Genomic DNA, 16,084 nt, shown 5'->3' with positions numbered 1-16,084 from the left:
AACCACTAGTTTAAAGCTCTCTTTTCAAGTTTTAAAGTAATATATTCATGTTACATGGTTAAAAGGTCTCTTACTTTCATAAAACTAAGTTTGGGTGATACACTAAAATTCTATAGTTTATTCTTTTATGTACAAAATGTACAAGTAAACTGAAAATTTTGCTTTGTTTTCCACCTGATTTCTATTTTTTATCTTTTACAACTTACGTGCATCCTCCTCTTCATCCCGGCTCACTTTCTCAACTTTAGTCAAATTTCCTGAGTCAAACTTTGATGTAAAAAGGAGGTTTCCCACTCTAAATTCCATAATTCTTAACTCTCATCTCCTTAACCAAACATTCCTGATCAAAATAAAAATAGTTTGATAAAAGTTTTTTATTCAAACAAACAAGCAAGCAAAGTAGATAAATATTTGAAGCTTAAAATTTTTTAAAAAGTCAATAAAATAATTATTTATTTGTCTCTATACGTAGAAAGTCAAGAAATTATGTACTTATCTATCATGTATATATGTTACAGGCTTTTTCTAAATTTAGGCATTTTGTAAAATGACTGAAATTTTTAGGCATTTTCTAAAATGCCTGGATGATTTAGGCATTTTACAAATTGACTATTTTTTTCAGGCATTTTATAAAATGCCTGAAAAAATTGTAAGGCATTTTACAAAATGCCTAAAAGACTAAAATTAAATGGAATACAAATTTTAACGACTAGAAATATCAAATAAATAATTTTATTCTATCATTAAATATTGCATGTTATTTAAACAGTAAAAGTTTTATAATTTTAATTAAATCAATCATTTACATAAACACTGAAGATGACAATTATTTGTTGATACATGTAATGTTTGGATGACAGCGACTGTTACACATTTGTCCTGACTTTTTGCAAAGCCAACGTTTAGTGTTACATCTAGTCTTACCACTAGCACTACAGCCACATTTTGTGTAACCCTGACCATCACACAAAGAAACTTTACTGACAGCTTTTCTAAAGGATATTTCATTATTATAATTTACACAATGAATAGCAATAAAATTACTGTCAGATAGTTCAAACTGATTCCTGGTGTAAAGCCCACGTAGTATTCCATCTTTAATTCCAAGTTTATAACCATGCTCTTCCTTTCCAGTAACAACAGCCATAAGGTTACGCGGGTCGCCTTTCCCTCGATCCACATGGGGAATTGCAATTAATACATTTGCTCCAACATCCACCTCTGTTAAAACTCTTTCCGATAGATTTCTCATCCTGACAGCTTGTTTTGTCATTGAGTCTGATGCATGCCTTCTCTCATTTCTGATGACCTCTTCGTTTGAACATAGGTGACAAGTAATAGTATCAGATATGTTTCCTTTTGAACACAGCTCATGTACGTACTGCGCACAAGTCAAACACTGGATATTCGAAAAACATAGATTTTCACACACGGCACACATATGAACATCTAATTCTGTTTCCTGAGTTTCAGATAGATTTAATGCTGCATTTATCTGGTTTTCCTCGTCAAGTTCGTTTAGCTTATCAGAGCTTAACTCATTTGGCCTGTCATTGCTTATCTCATCTGGCTTATCAGAGCTTTGAAAATGCTGAATCAGATCTTCCTCAGTCTGTAAAGAACCAAGAATCTCTTGAGGTAGTGATGATGACGATAGTCCTATCTTAGCATCACAGCCAAACATTGCCTTGTATGGTGATCTGTTAATACCAGAATGATGACTGTTGTTTTTTTCAAACTGAACAAATTTCAACCCTATATTCCACTTTTTACTGTTGTTCTCTCTCATCCAGATAACAAGCATGTCTTTGATATCTGCATTTCCTCTTTCAACACTTCCTTGTGATTGAGGATGTCGAGGTTTTCCATGAACTATTGTACAATCTGTCCACATGTCTTTCAGTTCTTTGATAATATTGGCCGTAAATTCACGTCCGTTATTCTAATTATAGACACTAAAACTAGTAAAACATAAAAACTTAACCTGCAGGCTAGATTTATAAAGAATAATCTTAAATTTATTTTAATCAATACTTTTTTGTAGCTTTACAATATGTTTCTATCATCTAATTCGTGTATTGCATGTTTACACAATTTGCCTGAAACAGACCAGGCATTTTGTGTATTTTTCATTAAAATTTTCAGGCATTTTACAAAATGACTAGGGTTTTATAGGCATTTTACAAAATGCCTGTCAACTTTAGGCATTTTAGAAAATGCCTAAATTTAGAAAATGCCTGTAACATATATATACTATAACAACTTTCTAACCATGAACATTCTAGGAAAGTTCAATGAGAGCAGCTTTTGTTGTGTTGTCACACCACTGTATTATACCACTGGCCCAGGTTAGGGGAGGGTTGAGCACTTAAAAACACTTTTAACCCTAACACATTCTTTACTTTCCTGTCCCAAGTTAGGAGCCTGTAGTTCAGTGGTTGTTGTTGTGGTTTATGTCTATCATATTTGTTTATCGTTAATTGATTTTTTATAAATTAGAGGTTAAGTTTTTCACCATTGCATTGTTTCATTTTTTTTATGTTGGGGCCTTTTATCACCGACCATATGGTGTAGATTATTCTCATTATTGAAGGCCATACAGTTTCCTTCAATTTAGGTATTGACATGATTGACGTAAACATTCAGAATATTTTTTCAAGACAACAATTTTCAGTGTTTTTAAATAGCACCATGGAAATTAACATAGCTCTGGTTTTCCCCAAAAAATGAAGCACCATGATGACCCCTATATACTTTCTATAATAAAATCATACAAGATAGCAACATGGAAGAAAACTATAGCACCAGCGTAACACATGTAGTGCTTTTACGTCCTGGGGAGAACACTGCCAGTTTGCATTCTGAAACAGCCAGAAGTATACATGTACCATCAACTATAGGGACATAGAAATGTTTTGAGTTTATAGGAATTAAGAAAAAAGATTCACCCAGGTGTATGTTTCTGTATTTTATCATGTTTATCATTTGGTCTGACAGTAATTATCTTATGTTCTCACATCCAACTGGTAACGTTTATCTCCCTGTTAAATTAAGACAATATGATTATGGTTGACATACATGTACTTGGATGGCCTGGAAAGTTGTGTAGATAATTTATATAGATTTAAAAGATATCAAGTATCAGCGGTGAAGGGTCTCGCTAATTAGCGACAAGCGTCAAAAATCAATTTAGTGTCAAGAAGACTATTAAGCGATAAGAAAACTTCAAAAAAATATTATTAAAATAAATGTATTAAAAAAACATTCATTGACATTTATATTTTAATATTCGGGCAGTAATAACGTGATTTTTTTTTTTAATATATTGATAGATGAAGAAATTTGTGAAGAAGAAAGGGATTGTATACTTTTTATTAGATAAAATATGTTTGAGATCATGCATGTTCTGTTTTCAGCCAAGTCAAAGGTATGAGTAAATGAGTCAAGATAACACTTGGTGGTTTGCCTGTGGTCTGGACAATTTCTTCCAAAAAAGGATGTTTGGCAGAATTAATATTAATGACAGTTTGCAAATATCATCAGCAATATTTTGTTTGTTCAAAGGATTTTTTTATTATTTATACAATACTTTGCTACATGCTAAACATATATTGAGTCATGTGGCTGATGTTCAGAGTCGGTTACTATCTTAATAGGATAGGTACCTATGCATTCTGTTATTGCTTTATTTATGGTTCCAAGAGATTGGCCAGGATTTTTTTCGATCTAACTGATTATTTTCTTGTAGGAATTGCTTCTTTTCATAGAAGCATAATCACACTTAAGGATGAACAAATTAGAACCATGGTTGGAGTAAAGGACGTGTGTCCCTTGTTGTATTGCTTCAATAAAATCCAATTAACATCTATAACTTTGAACACACGTCAGACTACAATTACACGCACCAGAATATATACAAAAATTGTAAATAGTGAACACCTGTTGAAAACTAAACAAATGTCTTTAATTACCTTTAGTCTTCAATCAACTTTAAACTACTGCACACATGATAAGTATTGTTTAATAATTATAAGTCTATACAAAAAACAAAAAGTCATGTTTTTATAACATTTTCTTTTCTGGACATTGATTCATGAATAATGCATTTTGCATGCAGTCAGTTCATCATATTTGAGACAACATGGACAAGGAGAGTGTTAAAAAGAAATTAAAATAAATATAAAGTACATGTAAAAATTAATATCATAATATGACAGGGGAATTTCTATATCTTTCAATATAATAATAAACAAAGGAAAATAACTTTATAACTTCCCTTATGTTTTCCCTTAAAATGTAAAAATAAAAATGTCAATGCATTTTTTATTTTACCAATATTTTTTTAAAAGTTTTCTTGTCGCTAAATAGTCTTCTTGTCGCTAAGTTTATTCTTTTTGTCGCTTCTAGTTGACTTATTACTGAGACAGGCGGAGAAGACAACTGCAAAGACATGCATGTAACCGATAACGGAAGTTCACGATCAGATGACAGTTATCAAATATAAAAATAAAATTTGTTATTTTTATACACATGGACCTTATTTTTCCCCCATGGCCCATATTTTAATACCATTGACAGAACGTGCCTGTGGTCAAGTCCAAGGGTAGTAAAGATTGGAACTTTTTCATTGTCCATGTTGTCAGGAAAGAATTTACTATCCAGAAAACTGCATATAAAAATAAGGGATCGGGGATCAGCTAACCTAATGATATGTTTATAATTTGGCATGGCTTTGTAATGATAAAGTTGCAGGACAGTCTATCGGACAGTCACTGATTCAATCAATTTCACTTTAAAATCATTTCAAAACATTATTTTCATTCTTAATTGTCACCCGCCGAGAAACAAATTTCTGATGATGCTTCCTTACGTGACAAAATTTTCTGTTTGCTAAATAAACAAATCTCCCATTGTTTCGTTGGATAAGAAGATCAAATTTATTCCATGGTCAGACATGTTGTAAACTATGGTGGTTGCTGTCCATGTGACATAAAATTTCAAATATAATTGGTTAAAAGTTTTAGTCACATGACGAGATTTATGAAGGAGTTACGTACCTTTTCCCGTACTTTATCATACCCGTGTTACTTGATTTGATTAGTACACATTTGGATTAGAATAAAGATTAGTATAGCCGCACTGGGACATAACATAGACGAAATATACTTCTCGATTATTTTATGCTTGAGCAGCGTCGTTCCATTGATCCTTTGGACAGAATCAGCAATATTGAACAAGAGACAAAATTCTAAACGAATCAACCATGTCTCTCTCTGGTCATTGGTCATGTTGGTGTTCAATTTTTTTTTAATAAAAATATTTTTTTTTTGCATCTTAATCCAGTAGAAATCTTAGGGAGCTACCATTTGATTTTTATGGGGGGGCTAGGATGAAAAATTTTGTCCTGCCTTTTTTTTTAGCTGTAATCTCTGTCCTGCCTTTTTATTTTTCACTCTGTTCGGTCCTGCCTTTTTTTTTTTAGTTTATCCTGACTTTTTTTACCTAAATTGTCGTCCTGACTTTTTTTTTTGCAAGTGTCTCATCCTGCCTTTTTTTTTACTCAAAACTCCTGTCCTGCCTATTTTTTTCAAATTTCATCCTAGCCCCCCCATAAAAATCAAATGGTAGCTCCCTTATAGAGAATTAAATTTGAATTGTAAATGAGAATTGCAAGGATTAACAGAGGATCTGAACTACCGGGAATATCATGGGATTCCGCTAACCAGCATGTTTAACCCGGCCAGCCACATTCTGCATGTATGTGCCTGTCCCAAGCATTCATAATGGTACTTGTCTATATGTTATGTTAAGGTAGATAAGATAAGATAAGAACATTTATTCTTAGTCGGGTTACATGAAATACTACAAACAGGTAGGCCTATATAGGATATTTTTTTCTGAGACAAGAACCTGTGGTACTAAGTCAGGAGTCTGTAATTCAGTGGTTGTCGATTGTTGCTGTGTTACATATTTGTTTTTCGTTTATTTTTTTACATAAATTAGCCAATAGTTGAAATTGTTTTACATTTGTCATTTTGGGGCCTTTTAATTATAGACTAGCTGACTACTGCGGTATGGACTTTGCTTATTGTTGAAGTCCGTACAGTGAACTATGCGGTGAACCTATTCAAATAAATGGTAGTTTACTAAATATGAATGCAAATATATTTGCTGCAACTCATTCAAAGCCTTCTTCTCAAATGAGAAAGGAAAATATGCTAGATCGATATACTTACTGGAGGTGTGATGAGATGATTGAAGTTGTAAATTTTCTCCTCGATAATATTCATGTACGTTTCGGCAACAAAGTTTATCGACAGGTTGTAGATATCCCTATGGGCATTAATTGTGCCCCCTTGAATATCATACTTGTTATTGTAATTTTATGCTCGTTCGCTATGCCGTGTCTGTTGTGACGTTTTATTACAATTTATTTTAATGATCGTAATCTATTTATTACTGGTAAATTATTAGGCCAGGGATTTCGTTAACACAAATTACTTAAAACCTTTACTTAATGTTTCCATAGATATAAAGATTTGGTTTTGAAGTTTAGTTGTACCTGTAGAAAACTTATTTCTAACGGGATAGCACATCCTCATATTTACGGAAATGTTGTTAACCTTGCCCGAAAATTTAAAAACGATCTTGGTAAACTTGTCGATCCTGTAAATAAAACGTATTCTAAAAGGTTACCAATTCAACACTGTAATAAGATGTTTGTATTGGTATACATATTGATTTTGTTATCAGTTAATTAAAATCAAACTAAATATTACTTATGGTGGCCGGATGCGGCCATTTCGCCTTTTCGCCTTTTTGCGTTTGGCCGCATCCGGCCACCATAATTACTTGTATGTTATTTATATAAAATATACACATTCATGGATCTACAATCTGTCGATACCTGTATCTTGGCATTGCACAAGGTCATGTTTTCTCTGGCTGTTTATGACGTCTTTACACGAAATTCATTAGATGTTGGATGCGTACGGACCGATAATTTAGTCTGATATAGATGCATGATTTTTTATTAGATGTTTTACTTTTAAGAGACTTTGAACTAGCTGTCAGTTAACTGCGAGTACCCTCAGATCTGTACCTAGTGTCTTTTTGTTGTTGGGATGTACAAGTTCCCGTCCATGTCCACTTGTATTTTTATCCATCTGATGAGTTAAGCCTTTTTGAACTGATTTTTATAGTTCGTTCTTATGTTGCACTGTTATACCACTGTCCCGGGTTAGGGGTGGGTTGGGATTCCGCTTACATGTTTAACCCCGCACATTTTCTATGAATGTGCGTGTCCCAAATCAGGAGACTGTAATTCAGTGGTTGTCGTTTGTTTATGTGCTTCCTATTTGTTTTTCGTTATTTTTTTGTACATAAATTAGCCGTTAGTTTTCTCGTTTGAATTGTTTTTCGTTGTCATTTCGTGGCCTTTTATAGCTGGCTATGCGGTATGTGCGGTGACCTAAAGTTGTTAATGTGTGTCATTTTGGTCTCATGTGGAGGGTTGTTTCGTTGGCAATCATACCACATATTCTTTTTTTTATATATATAGTTGTTAATTTCTATGTCATTTGATCTCTAGCTAGTGGAGAGTTGTCTCATTGGCAATTATACCACGTACACCTGCTTTCTTGTAGTAGTGATAGGACACTCCGACGTCCACAACAGTGAACTAACCATCACGATATAGCCAAATTGGCAATAGTTCTGAAAGCGTCGTTAAGTACTATCGACTACATGGAAACTAACTTTAACTACAACAAAGTATATGTAGTAATGACATTTAAAATGCATGAAATACTACAGGCGGATCCAGGGGGCCTGGGGGGGGGGGGGGGGGGGGGGGGGGGTTGTTCATTATATAGGGAATCACTGAAGCATGACGGGAGCCCCCTTTTTATGAAAAGTCAGTCTGGATCCGCCACTGAATAAGGCACCAACTAAATTATACTACCAGTGTGAATAAATCATTTTGAACTGTAAATTATTTTGATCTAATTTATCGAAATGGCACTTAAGCCATGGGAAAAGAACAGAATACATTATAATAAACAAATAAAGCTTATCATGTATTTCGAATATTCATTTTTTAAGGCAATGAGATAATTGATTCATAATTGAGCTTCGACTGGGATAGAAATCGACCGTACAGTTATGGCAAGTACAAGTATGTACATGTTCATGTCAAGGAACTACATTTATATATTGAATTGATTTTAGAACATTGCCGAAATTTAAAATAAAAGATGATTGTGTTGGGCTCTTATAACAACACAATTCTTCAAACAGTTATACAGACTTTCCGTAGAAATTTGTTAAACCCAAAATGGGTTTTACATCTTTACAACTGTCCTTTCAGAGGCCATTCATATATTTTTGATCCGATCGTATTTAATCCACGTGTTATATATCATCCATGTAAACTTAACGATCCTTTGAATCAAATTATTGTATCACTGTTAGACGATCTTTGGAAATTGTTTTTATCGATACTTAGATGACTTTTATATCAATGTTAGATAGATGTAAGAAGATGTGGTATGTGCCAATGAGACAACTTTCCATCCAAGTCACAATTTATAAAAGTAAACAATTATAGGTCCAAATACGGTCTTCAAAATGGTTCACAACATCAAGATACAAAGGGCCCAAAAAATGACTAGTGTAAAACCATTCAACCGGGAAGTGTTTCCAATTAATGTATACCCAGATCTGTCGTTGTATTGTTGTCCAATTGATGCTTACCGTGTATCTGTCATTTGGTTTGCTGTCCCCTTGATGTCAATACAACATGTGTTGTTAGATCGCTGACCTATTGATGTATACCAAACATTTGTTGTTTGCTAGCTGTCCCATTGCTGTATACCTCACGTGTGTCGTTAAGTTGCTATACCATTGATGTTTGCCAACATATGTCGTAGGGTTGCTGTTCAATTGGTGTATACCCAATTTCTGTCTTTGGTATGTAAACAGTTTTACCATTGATGTATTTATTAGATCTGTCGTTGGGTTACTGGCCAATTGATGTTTGTCAAACATGTGTCTTTGGGTTCCTGTCCTATTGATGTTGGCTCACATGTGTAGTTGTGTTGCTGTCCAATTAATGAATGCCTTGCACGTCATTTGAATGCTGTCCCATTTATATATACCCCACATCTGTTCTTGGGTAACTGTCCCATTAATGTATACCCCACATGTGTCGTTGGGTTCCTGTCCCATTAATGCATACCCCACATGTGTCCTTGGGTTACTGTCCCATTAATGTATACCCCACATGTGTCGTTGGGTTACTGTCCCATTAAAGTATGCCCCACATGTCATTGGGTTGTTCTTACATTGATATATTCATTAGATCTGTCGTTGGGTTACTGTCCCATTAATGTATACCCCACATGTGTCGTTGGGTTGTTCTTACATTGATATATTCATTAGATCTGTCGTTGGGTTGCTACCCCATTAATGTATACCCCACATGTGTCGTTAGGTAGTTGTTACATTGATATATTCCTTAGATCTGTCGTTGGGTTGCTTCCCCATTAATGTATACCCCACATGTGTCGTTGGGTTGTTCTTACCTTGATATATTCATTAGATCTGTTGTTGGGTTACTGTCCCATTAATAAAATTGAGAATGGAAATGGGAAATGTGCCAAAGAGACAACAACCCGACCTTAGAAAAAAACAACAGCAGAAGGTCACCAACAGGTCTTCAATGTAGCGAGAAATTCCCGCACCCGGAGGCGGCCTTCAACTTGCCCCTAAACAAATATATATTTTATATATTAATGCATACCCCACATGTGTCGTTGGGTTGTTCTTCCATTGATATATTCATTAGATCTGTTGTTGGGTTACTGTCCCATTAATGTATACCCCACATGTGTCGTTGGGTTACTGTCCCATTAATGTATACCCCACATGTGTTGTTGGGTTACTGTCCCATTAATGTATACCCCACATGTTTTGTTGGGTTACTGTCCCATTAATGAATACCCCACATGTGTCGTTGGGTTGTTCTTACATTGATATATTAATTAGATCTGTTGTTGGGTTACTGTCCCATTAATGTATACCATTGTCAAGAATCAGTCCGGTCGACATTGCGCATGCGTGAATTCAGATACCCTACATGGAGATAATCGTTATATAGAAGTTATATGGAAAATAATCTTTATAAGACGATAGTAAATTTTCTTCCCGGTTGTTTTCTTAGCTGTTGTGATCACCAGAATCCTTAATGTGTCTTCTTTTTAATGATATAAATTATTTAAAAATAATGTTTAAACTTGATGCAACAAATTTAGATTTTTCATACAGTGATGTCAAATTGCTTACATTTGCCGTTATTCTTACAGAAAATGCCATTTTTAGGGAAAGTGGTCAGCTTTGAAAAAATAAATAAAATACTTTTACTGATGACATTCCTTGGCTGTTGTGACCAAGAGAAAGATGAAAAGTTATAGTTTAATGTGGTGTAGTTTATTTTTAAATTGGTTATTGTCTCCTTGCACCAAATTTGATTTAAAAGTAGGCGATTTTAAGTTTTTATTCTATCAATTTCTATTTGACAACAGGATACATTGTTTGTGTAAACAGATAGTAGCCTGTTACACAATCTTGTTTATACAGTCATGCTGAGACATAATAATTCATGTGATATAGTGTAAACGACGTTTTGTATTAACTTGGTTTAGGGCTGAAGGAATTAAAAAACAATAAATAATATGAAATTCACGTTTTTATTATTGAAGTTAATTATATATTAAAAGTTTTTGTTTGTGTTTGTTATCACGTGCTTATAACCGATATTAAATAAAGTATGAGAATATGCAATCGTAATATAAAAGTTAACGTATTGTATTAAATAGATTTATGCACGTTCAACTGAGTGTTTTATCAATACACAATCACATTTTTTTGTAATTAATAGGATTAAATAGTTTCTATTCATATTTGGTAAAAAAAAAAAAGAGTTCAGCAGTAGCTGTATGATGGCAGATTGTCAATGAGACAACTCCCCCAGTGACTAGTTGCATTTTAACTGGTCCTTTTGACTCTTTTTCGTAACAATACTTGTATAACCTTTTTAAGGCTATTTTCTCACGATTTGAATACACAATCATAAAGGAGAACAATTCCATTTCGTCGCACTTTACCAGTGCATGCATAAAACAGCATATATAATACACCACTGAATTCGACCACTTGATACGGCAAGTTAAAATCAGATAATAGATTGTTCTTCAAAACCAAGTTTCTGTTATTAATTTCTTAAAACTAAATATACGAATAATGTGTGCGCACAATACATTAGAAAGTTAACCCCTTTTAAGACACGTTTTACCATATTATGATGATATAAATTTACATTCGCCGTCAAAAGGAAACTTGTTGATGACTAAAATAATCGAAACTAACATATATATCTAAATACAACAGTATTCTTGTATAAAATGAAAATAAACTGCTGTTTATAGAATTGCCTTGTCATTTTATTTTATCCCAAGCTCTTCAACTGAATTAAAATATCATTGAACCGAAACAATTTTAAATAAAAAGTCAATAATTTCTTCACAAAACGATAAAGATTGTTAGCTTTGAACAGGTACTTGTATGACAATTAACGCTATATACCTGTGGATACTCAAGGTGGATATATGGTGGAAACGATGCTGGAATCTTGTATTATTTTATTAAAAACAGGAAAGGGTCAACAAATATGACATTTCCGAGATTTTATTTTCAGACATGATTTAAGTGTGTTAATTGTCATAACGTAGATACAAACAAAATGTAGAATCTGCTTTTGAAATGATGCTTTCTCACTATCTTCGTGCAACCGTATAAGTTACTGTATGGCTTTTATCAATTATCTTAACCCATATCGTATAGTAGCTTTATAACTTCAATAGAATTGAAAATGGAAACAGGAAATGATTTATAAAAAGAGGCAACAACCCGACAAAAGAGCAGAAAACAACCCATAGTCACCAATGGGTCTTTAACGCAAAAGGAGGGGGGGGGGGGGGGGTATTCAATACAATAATGTTATAACTATATATAATTTAGCGAAAAGAACGTCACACAAAACTCCGTAACATATAAAAAAAATTGAAAAAAACCACACACACACATAAGACTAACAAAAATTTCTGTGTCATATTTTCTCTTGTGGATAACAAGAAACGACAACCTCATAATAACAAATAATTTGTTCCTGACTTTATAAAACAAAACTAGAAACCGTGGCATTCGGCGGGGTTAAAAATGTTTGTGAGTGCTCAAATTTATCTGTGGTATAAAAGCACAACACAAGACCAAACTCTTAAAATTAGTAGGAAAATGCTTCCCTGTACATTGGGCATGAAACTTATCTACAGAATACAAAAGATCTAAAGTACCGATTTGAAGATAAGTTATCTACCAGTACACATCGAACATACATATGAAAACAAAAAAAATGTGATACGATTGCCAATAAGACAACTGTCCACCAAAGTTCAAACAAAAAAAGTAAAATCACAAAAATGCTGAACTCCGAGGAAAATTCAAAACGAAAAGTCCGTAATCAAATGGCAATATCAAATGATAAAACACATCAAACAAATGGATACATGTAACAACTGTCATATTCCTGACTTGGTATAGGTGGTCGTATCCAACTATTATAGACAAACGTACGGTCTTCAACATTGAGGAAAAAACATACCGTACGTATAGTCTGATCAGAGACATATAATATTGTACTATATGTCTCTGGTCTGATATAAAAGGCCCCAACATTAAAAAAAATATGGAATTATTTAATTGAGAAAACTAACGGCCTCATTTATAACAAAAGAATTTACGAAAAACAAATCAGAACTCGCGGAATTGTGCTGTTATCCTCACTCAAAGCATAGAAGTAATATTACTTCCATGCTCAAAGTGAGTGTACATTTAATCATTATTAACTGTCAATGAACCGAATTCTCAAGGTACCTGTTATATATATACACATAAAAAAAAAAGACTCGTAAGACAACGACATTTCGGCCAATTGTGTTACTTGAACTAAAATTTCAAATACATTTCAGTCAGTTTGATGATCAATCCATTTTGAATAAAAAAAATATAATTTATTTATATGCATTTTTCATTTACCAATTTGGGTCAAACATCTTGCGCCGTTTTAATGTTTCAACTAGGACTAAGAAACTAATTCAGTAGTCCCCGGTTTCAACAAAGATCGGAACTCCGGCCTTCAATTAATTTTACAAATTGAACCAAAAATTAGAAAACATGAATCAAAATTATTTTAGCGATAACATCTGGTATTGGTTTTCACTGAAGTTATCTTACAGACCAGCGGGTGTTCAACCCCTTAAATGTGCGTCTTATCGCAATTGTCAAATTATCTAGTAACCCCATGTGGAGCGAGGATGTATTATCGTCCTTGTCGATACAAATAATTGTTATCAAATTGAGTTATCTCCCTTAAACCGGACAGATTCTTGGCAATGCCCCACATGTGTCGTTGGGTTACTGTCCCATTAATGTATACCCTATACCCCACATGTGTCGTTGGGTTACTGTCCCATTAATGTATACCCCACATGTGTCGTTGGGTTGTTCTTACATTGATATATTAATTAGATCTGTCGTTGGGTTACTGTCCCATTAATGTATACCCCACATGTGTCGTTGGGTTGTTGTTACTTTGATATATTCATTAGATCTGTTGTTGGGTTACTGTCCAATTAATGTATACCCCACATGTGTTGTTGGGTTACTGTCCCATTAATGTATACCCCACATGTGTCGTTGGGTTGTTGTTACATTGATATATTAATTAGATCTGTTGTTGGGTTACTGTCCCATTAATGTATACCCCACATGTGTCGTTGGGTTCCTGTCCCATTAATGTATACCCCACATGTGTCGTTGTGTTGTTCTTACATTGATATATTCATTAGATCTGTCGTTGGGTTACTGTCCCATTAATGTATACCCCACATGTGTCGTTGGGTTGTTGTTACTTTGATATACATGTATTCATTAGATCTGTCGTTGGGTTACTGTCCCATTAATGTGTACCCCAAATGTGTTGTTGGGTTACTGTCCCATTAATGTATACCCCACATGTTTTGTTGGGTTACTGTCCCATTAATGTATACCCCACATGTTTTGTTGGGTTACTGTCCTATTAATGTATACCCCACATGTGTCGTTGGGTTGTTGTTACTTTGATATATTCATTAGATCTGTCGTTGGGTTACTGTCCCATTAATGTATACCCCACATGTGTCGTTGGGTTGTTGTTACATTGATATATTAATTAGATCTGTTGTTGGGTTATTGTCCCATTAATGTATACCCCACATGTGTCGTTGGGTTACTGTTTCAATAATGTATACCCCACATGTGTCGTTGGGTTGTTGTTACATTGATATATTAATTAGATCTGTTGTTGGGTTACTGTCCCATTAATGTATACCCCACATGTGTCGTTGGGTTACTGTCCCATTAATGTATACCCCACATGTGTCGTTGGGTTGTTGTTACATTGATATATTAATTAGATCTGTTGTTGGGTTACTGTCCCATTAATGTATACCCCACATGTTTTGTTGGGTTACTGTCCCATTAATGTATACCCCACATGTGTCGTTGGGTTACTGTCTCATTAATGTATACCCCACATGTGTTGTTTGGTTACTGTCCCATTAATGTATACCCCACATGTATTGTTGGGTTACTGTCCCATTAATGTATACCCCACATGTGTCGTTGGGTTGTTCTTACTTTTATATATTCATTAGATCTGACGTTGGGTTACTGTCCCATTAATGTATACCCCACATGTGTCGTTGGGTTACTGTCCCATTAATGTATACCCCACATGTGTCGTTGAGTTGTTCTTACATTGATATATTCATTAGATCTGTTGTTGGGTTACTGTCCCATTAATGTATACCCCACATGTGTCGTTGGGTTGTTGTTACATTGATATATTAATTAGATCTGTTGTTGGGTTACTGTCTCATTAATGTATACCCCACATGTTTTGTTGGGTTACTGTCCCATTTATGTATACCCCACATGTGTCGTTGGGTTACTGTCCCATTAATGTATACCCCACATGTGTTGTTGGGTTACTGTCCCATTAATGTATACCCCACATGTTTTGTTGGGTTACTGTCCCATTAATGTATACCCCACAGGTGTCGTTGGGTTACTGTCCAATTAATGTATACCCCACATGTGTTGTTGGGTTACTGTCCCATTAATGTATACCCCACATGTGTCGTTGGGTTGTTCTTACTTTGATATATTCATTAGATCTGTTGTTGGGTTACTGTCCCATTAATGTATACCCCACATGTGTTGTTGGGCTACTGTCCCATTAATGTATACCCCACATGTGTCGTTGGGTTGTTGTTACATTGATATATTAATTAGATCTGTTGTTGGGTTACTATCCCATTAATGTATACCCCACATGTGTTGTTGGGTTGTTCTTACTTTGATATATTCATTAGATCTGTTGTTGGGTTACTGTCCCATTAATGTATACCCCACATGTGTCGTTGGGTTACTGTCCCATTAATGTATACCCTATACCCCACATGTGTTGTTGAGTTACTGTCCCATAAATGTATACCCCACATGTGTCGTTGGGTTGTTGTTACATTGATATATTAATTAGATCTGTTGTTGGGTTACTGTCCCATTAATGTATACCCCACATGTGTCGTTGGGTTGTTCTTACTTTGATATATTAATTAGATCTGTTGTTGGGTTACTGTCCCATTAATGTATACCCCACATGTGTCGTTGGGTTACTGTCCCATTAATGTATACCCCACATGTGTCGTTGGGTTTCTGTCCCATTAATGTATACCCCACATGTGTCGTTGAGTTGTTCTTACATTGATATATTCATTAGATCTGTTGTTGGGTTACTGTCCCATTAATGTATACCCCACATGTGTCGTTGGGTTGTTGTTACATTGATATATTAATTAGATCTGTTGTTGGGTTACTGTCCCATTAATGTATACCCCACATGTTTTGTTGGGTTACTGTCCCATTT

General features: G+C 34.4%; 2 protein-coding genes across 13 annotated transcripts in view; both read right to left on the bottom strand.

Moving 5' to 3' along the window:
• The window catches only part of LOC139518692 (cytosolic carboxypeptidase-like protein 5), a 39,364-nt gene extending 34,374 nt beyond the window's left edge, over window positions 1–4,990 (bottom strand). For all 12 annotated transcript variants that reach the window (XM_071310205.1, XM_071310178.1, XM_071310167.1 and 9 more), the window contains exons 1-2: window positions 4,871–4,990; window positions 207–340 (exon numbers count right to left, since the gene is read on the bottom strand). In XM_071310205.1, coding sequence (XP_071166306.1) covers window positions 207–306 — 100 coding nt within the window. In that variant the 5' untranslated portion in view covers window positions 307–340; window positions 4,871–4,990. The remainder of the gene's footprint in view (window positions 1–206; window positions 341–4,870) is intronic.
• LOC139507212 (SCAN domain-containing protein 3-like) lies at window positions 827–1,894 on the bottom strand. Its single transcript, XM_071295686.1, has one exon. The coding sequence runs from the start codon at window positions 1,892–1,894 to the stop codon at window positions 827–829; it is 1,068 nt and encodes a 355-aa protein (XP_071151787.1).
• Window positions 4,991–16,084: the final 11,094 nt, after the last annotated feature.

Source organism: Mytilus edulis, chromosome 1, assembly GCF_963676685.1.
Source record: "Mytilus edulis chromosome 1, xbMytEdul2.2, whole genome shotgun sequence".
Taxonomy (NCBI): domain Eukaryota; kingdom Metazoa; phylum Mollusca; class Bivalvia; order Mytilida; family Mytilidae; genus Mytilus; species Mytilus edulis.
This window is presented reverse-complemented; position numbering and strand designations above follow the sequence as displayed.

What these genes read in the sequence shown, in the direction of transcription:
- LOC139507212 (XM_071295686.1), bottom strand. Translation starts at nt 1,894, where the DNA reads ATGTGGACAGATTGTACAATAGTTCATGGAAAACCTCGACATCCTCAA.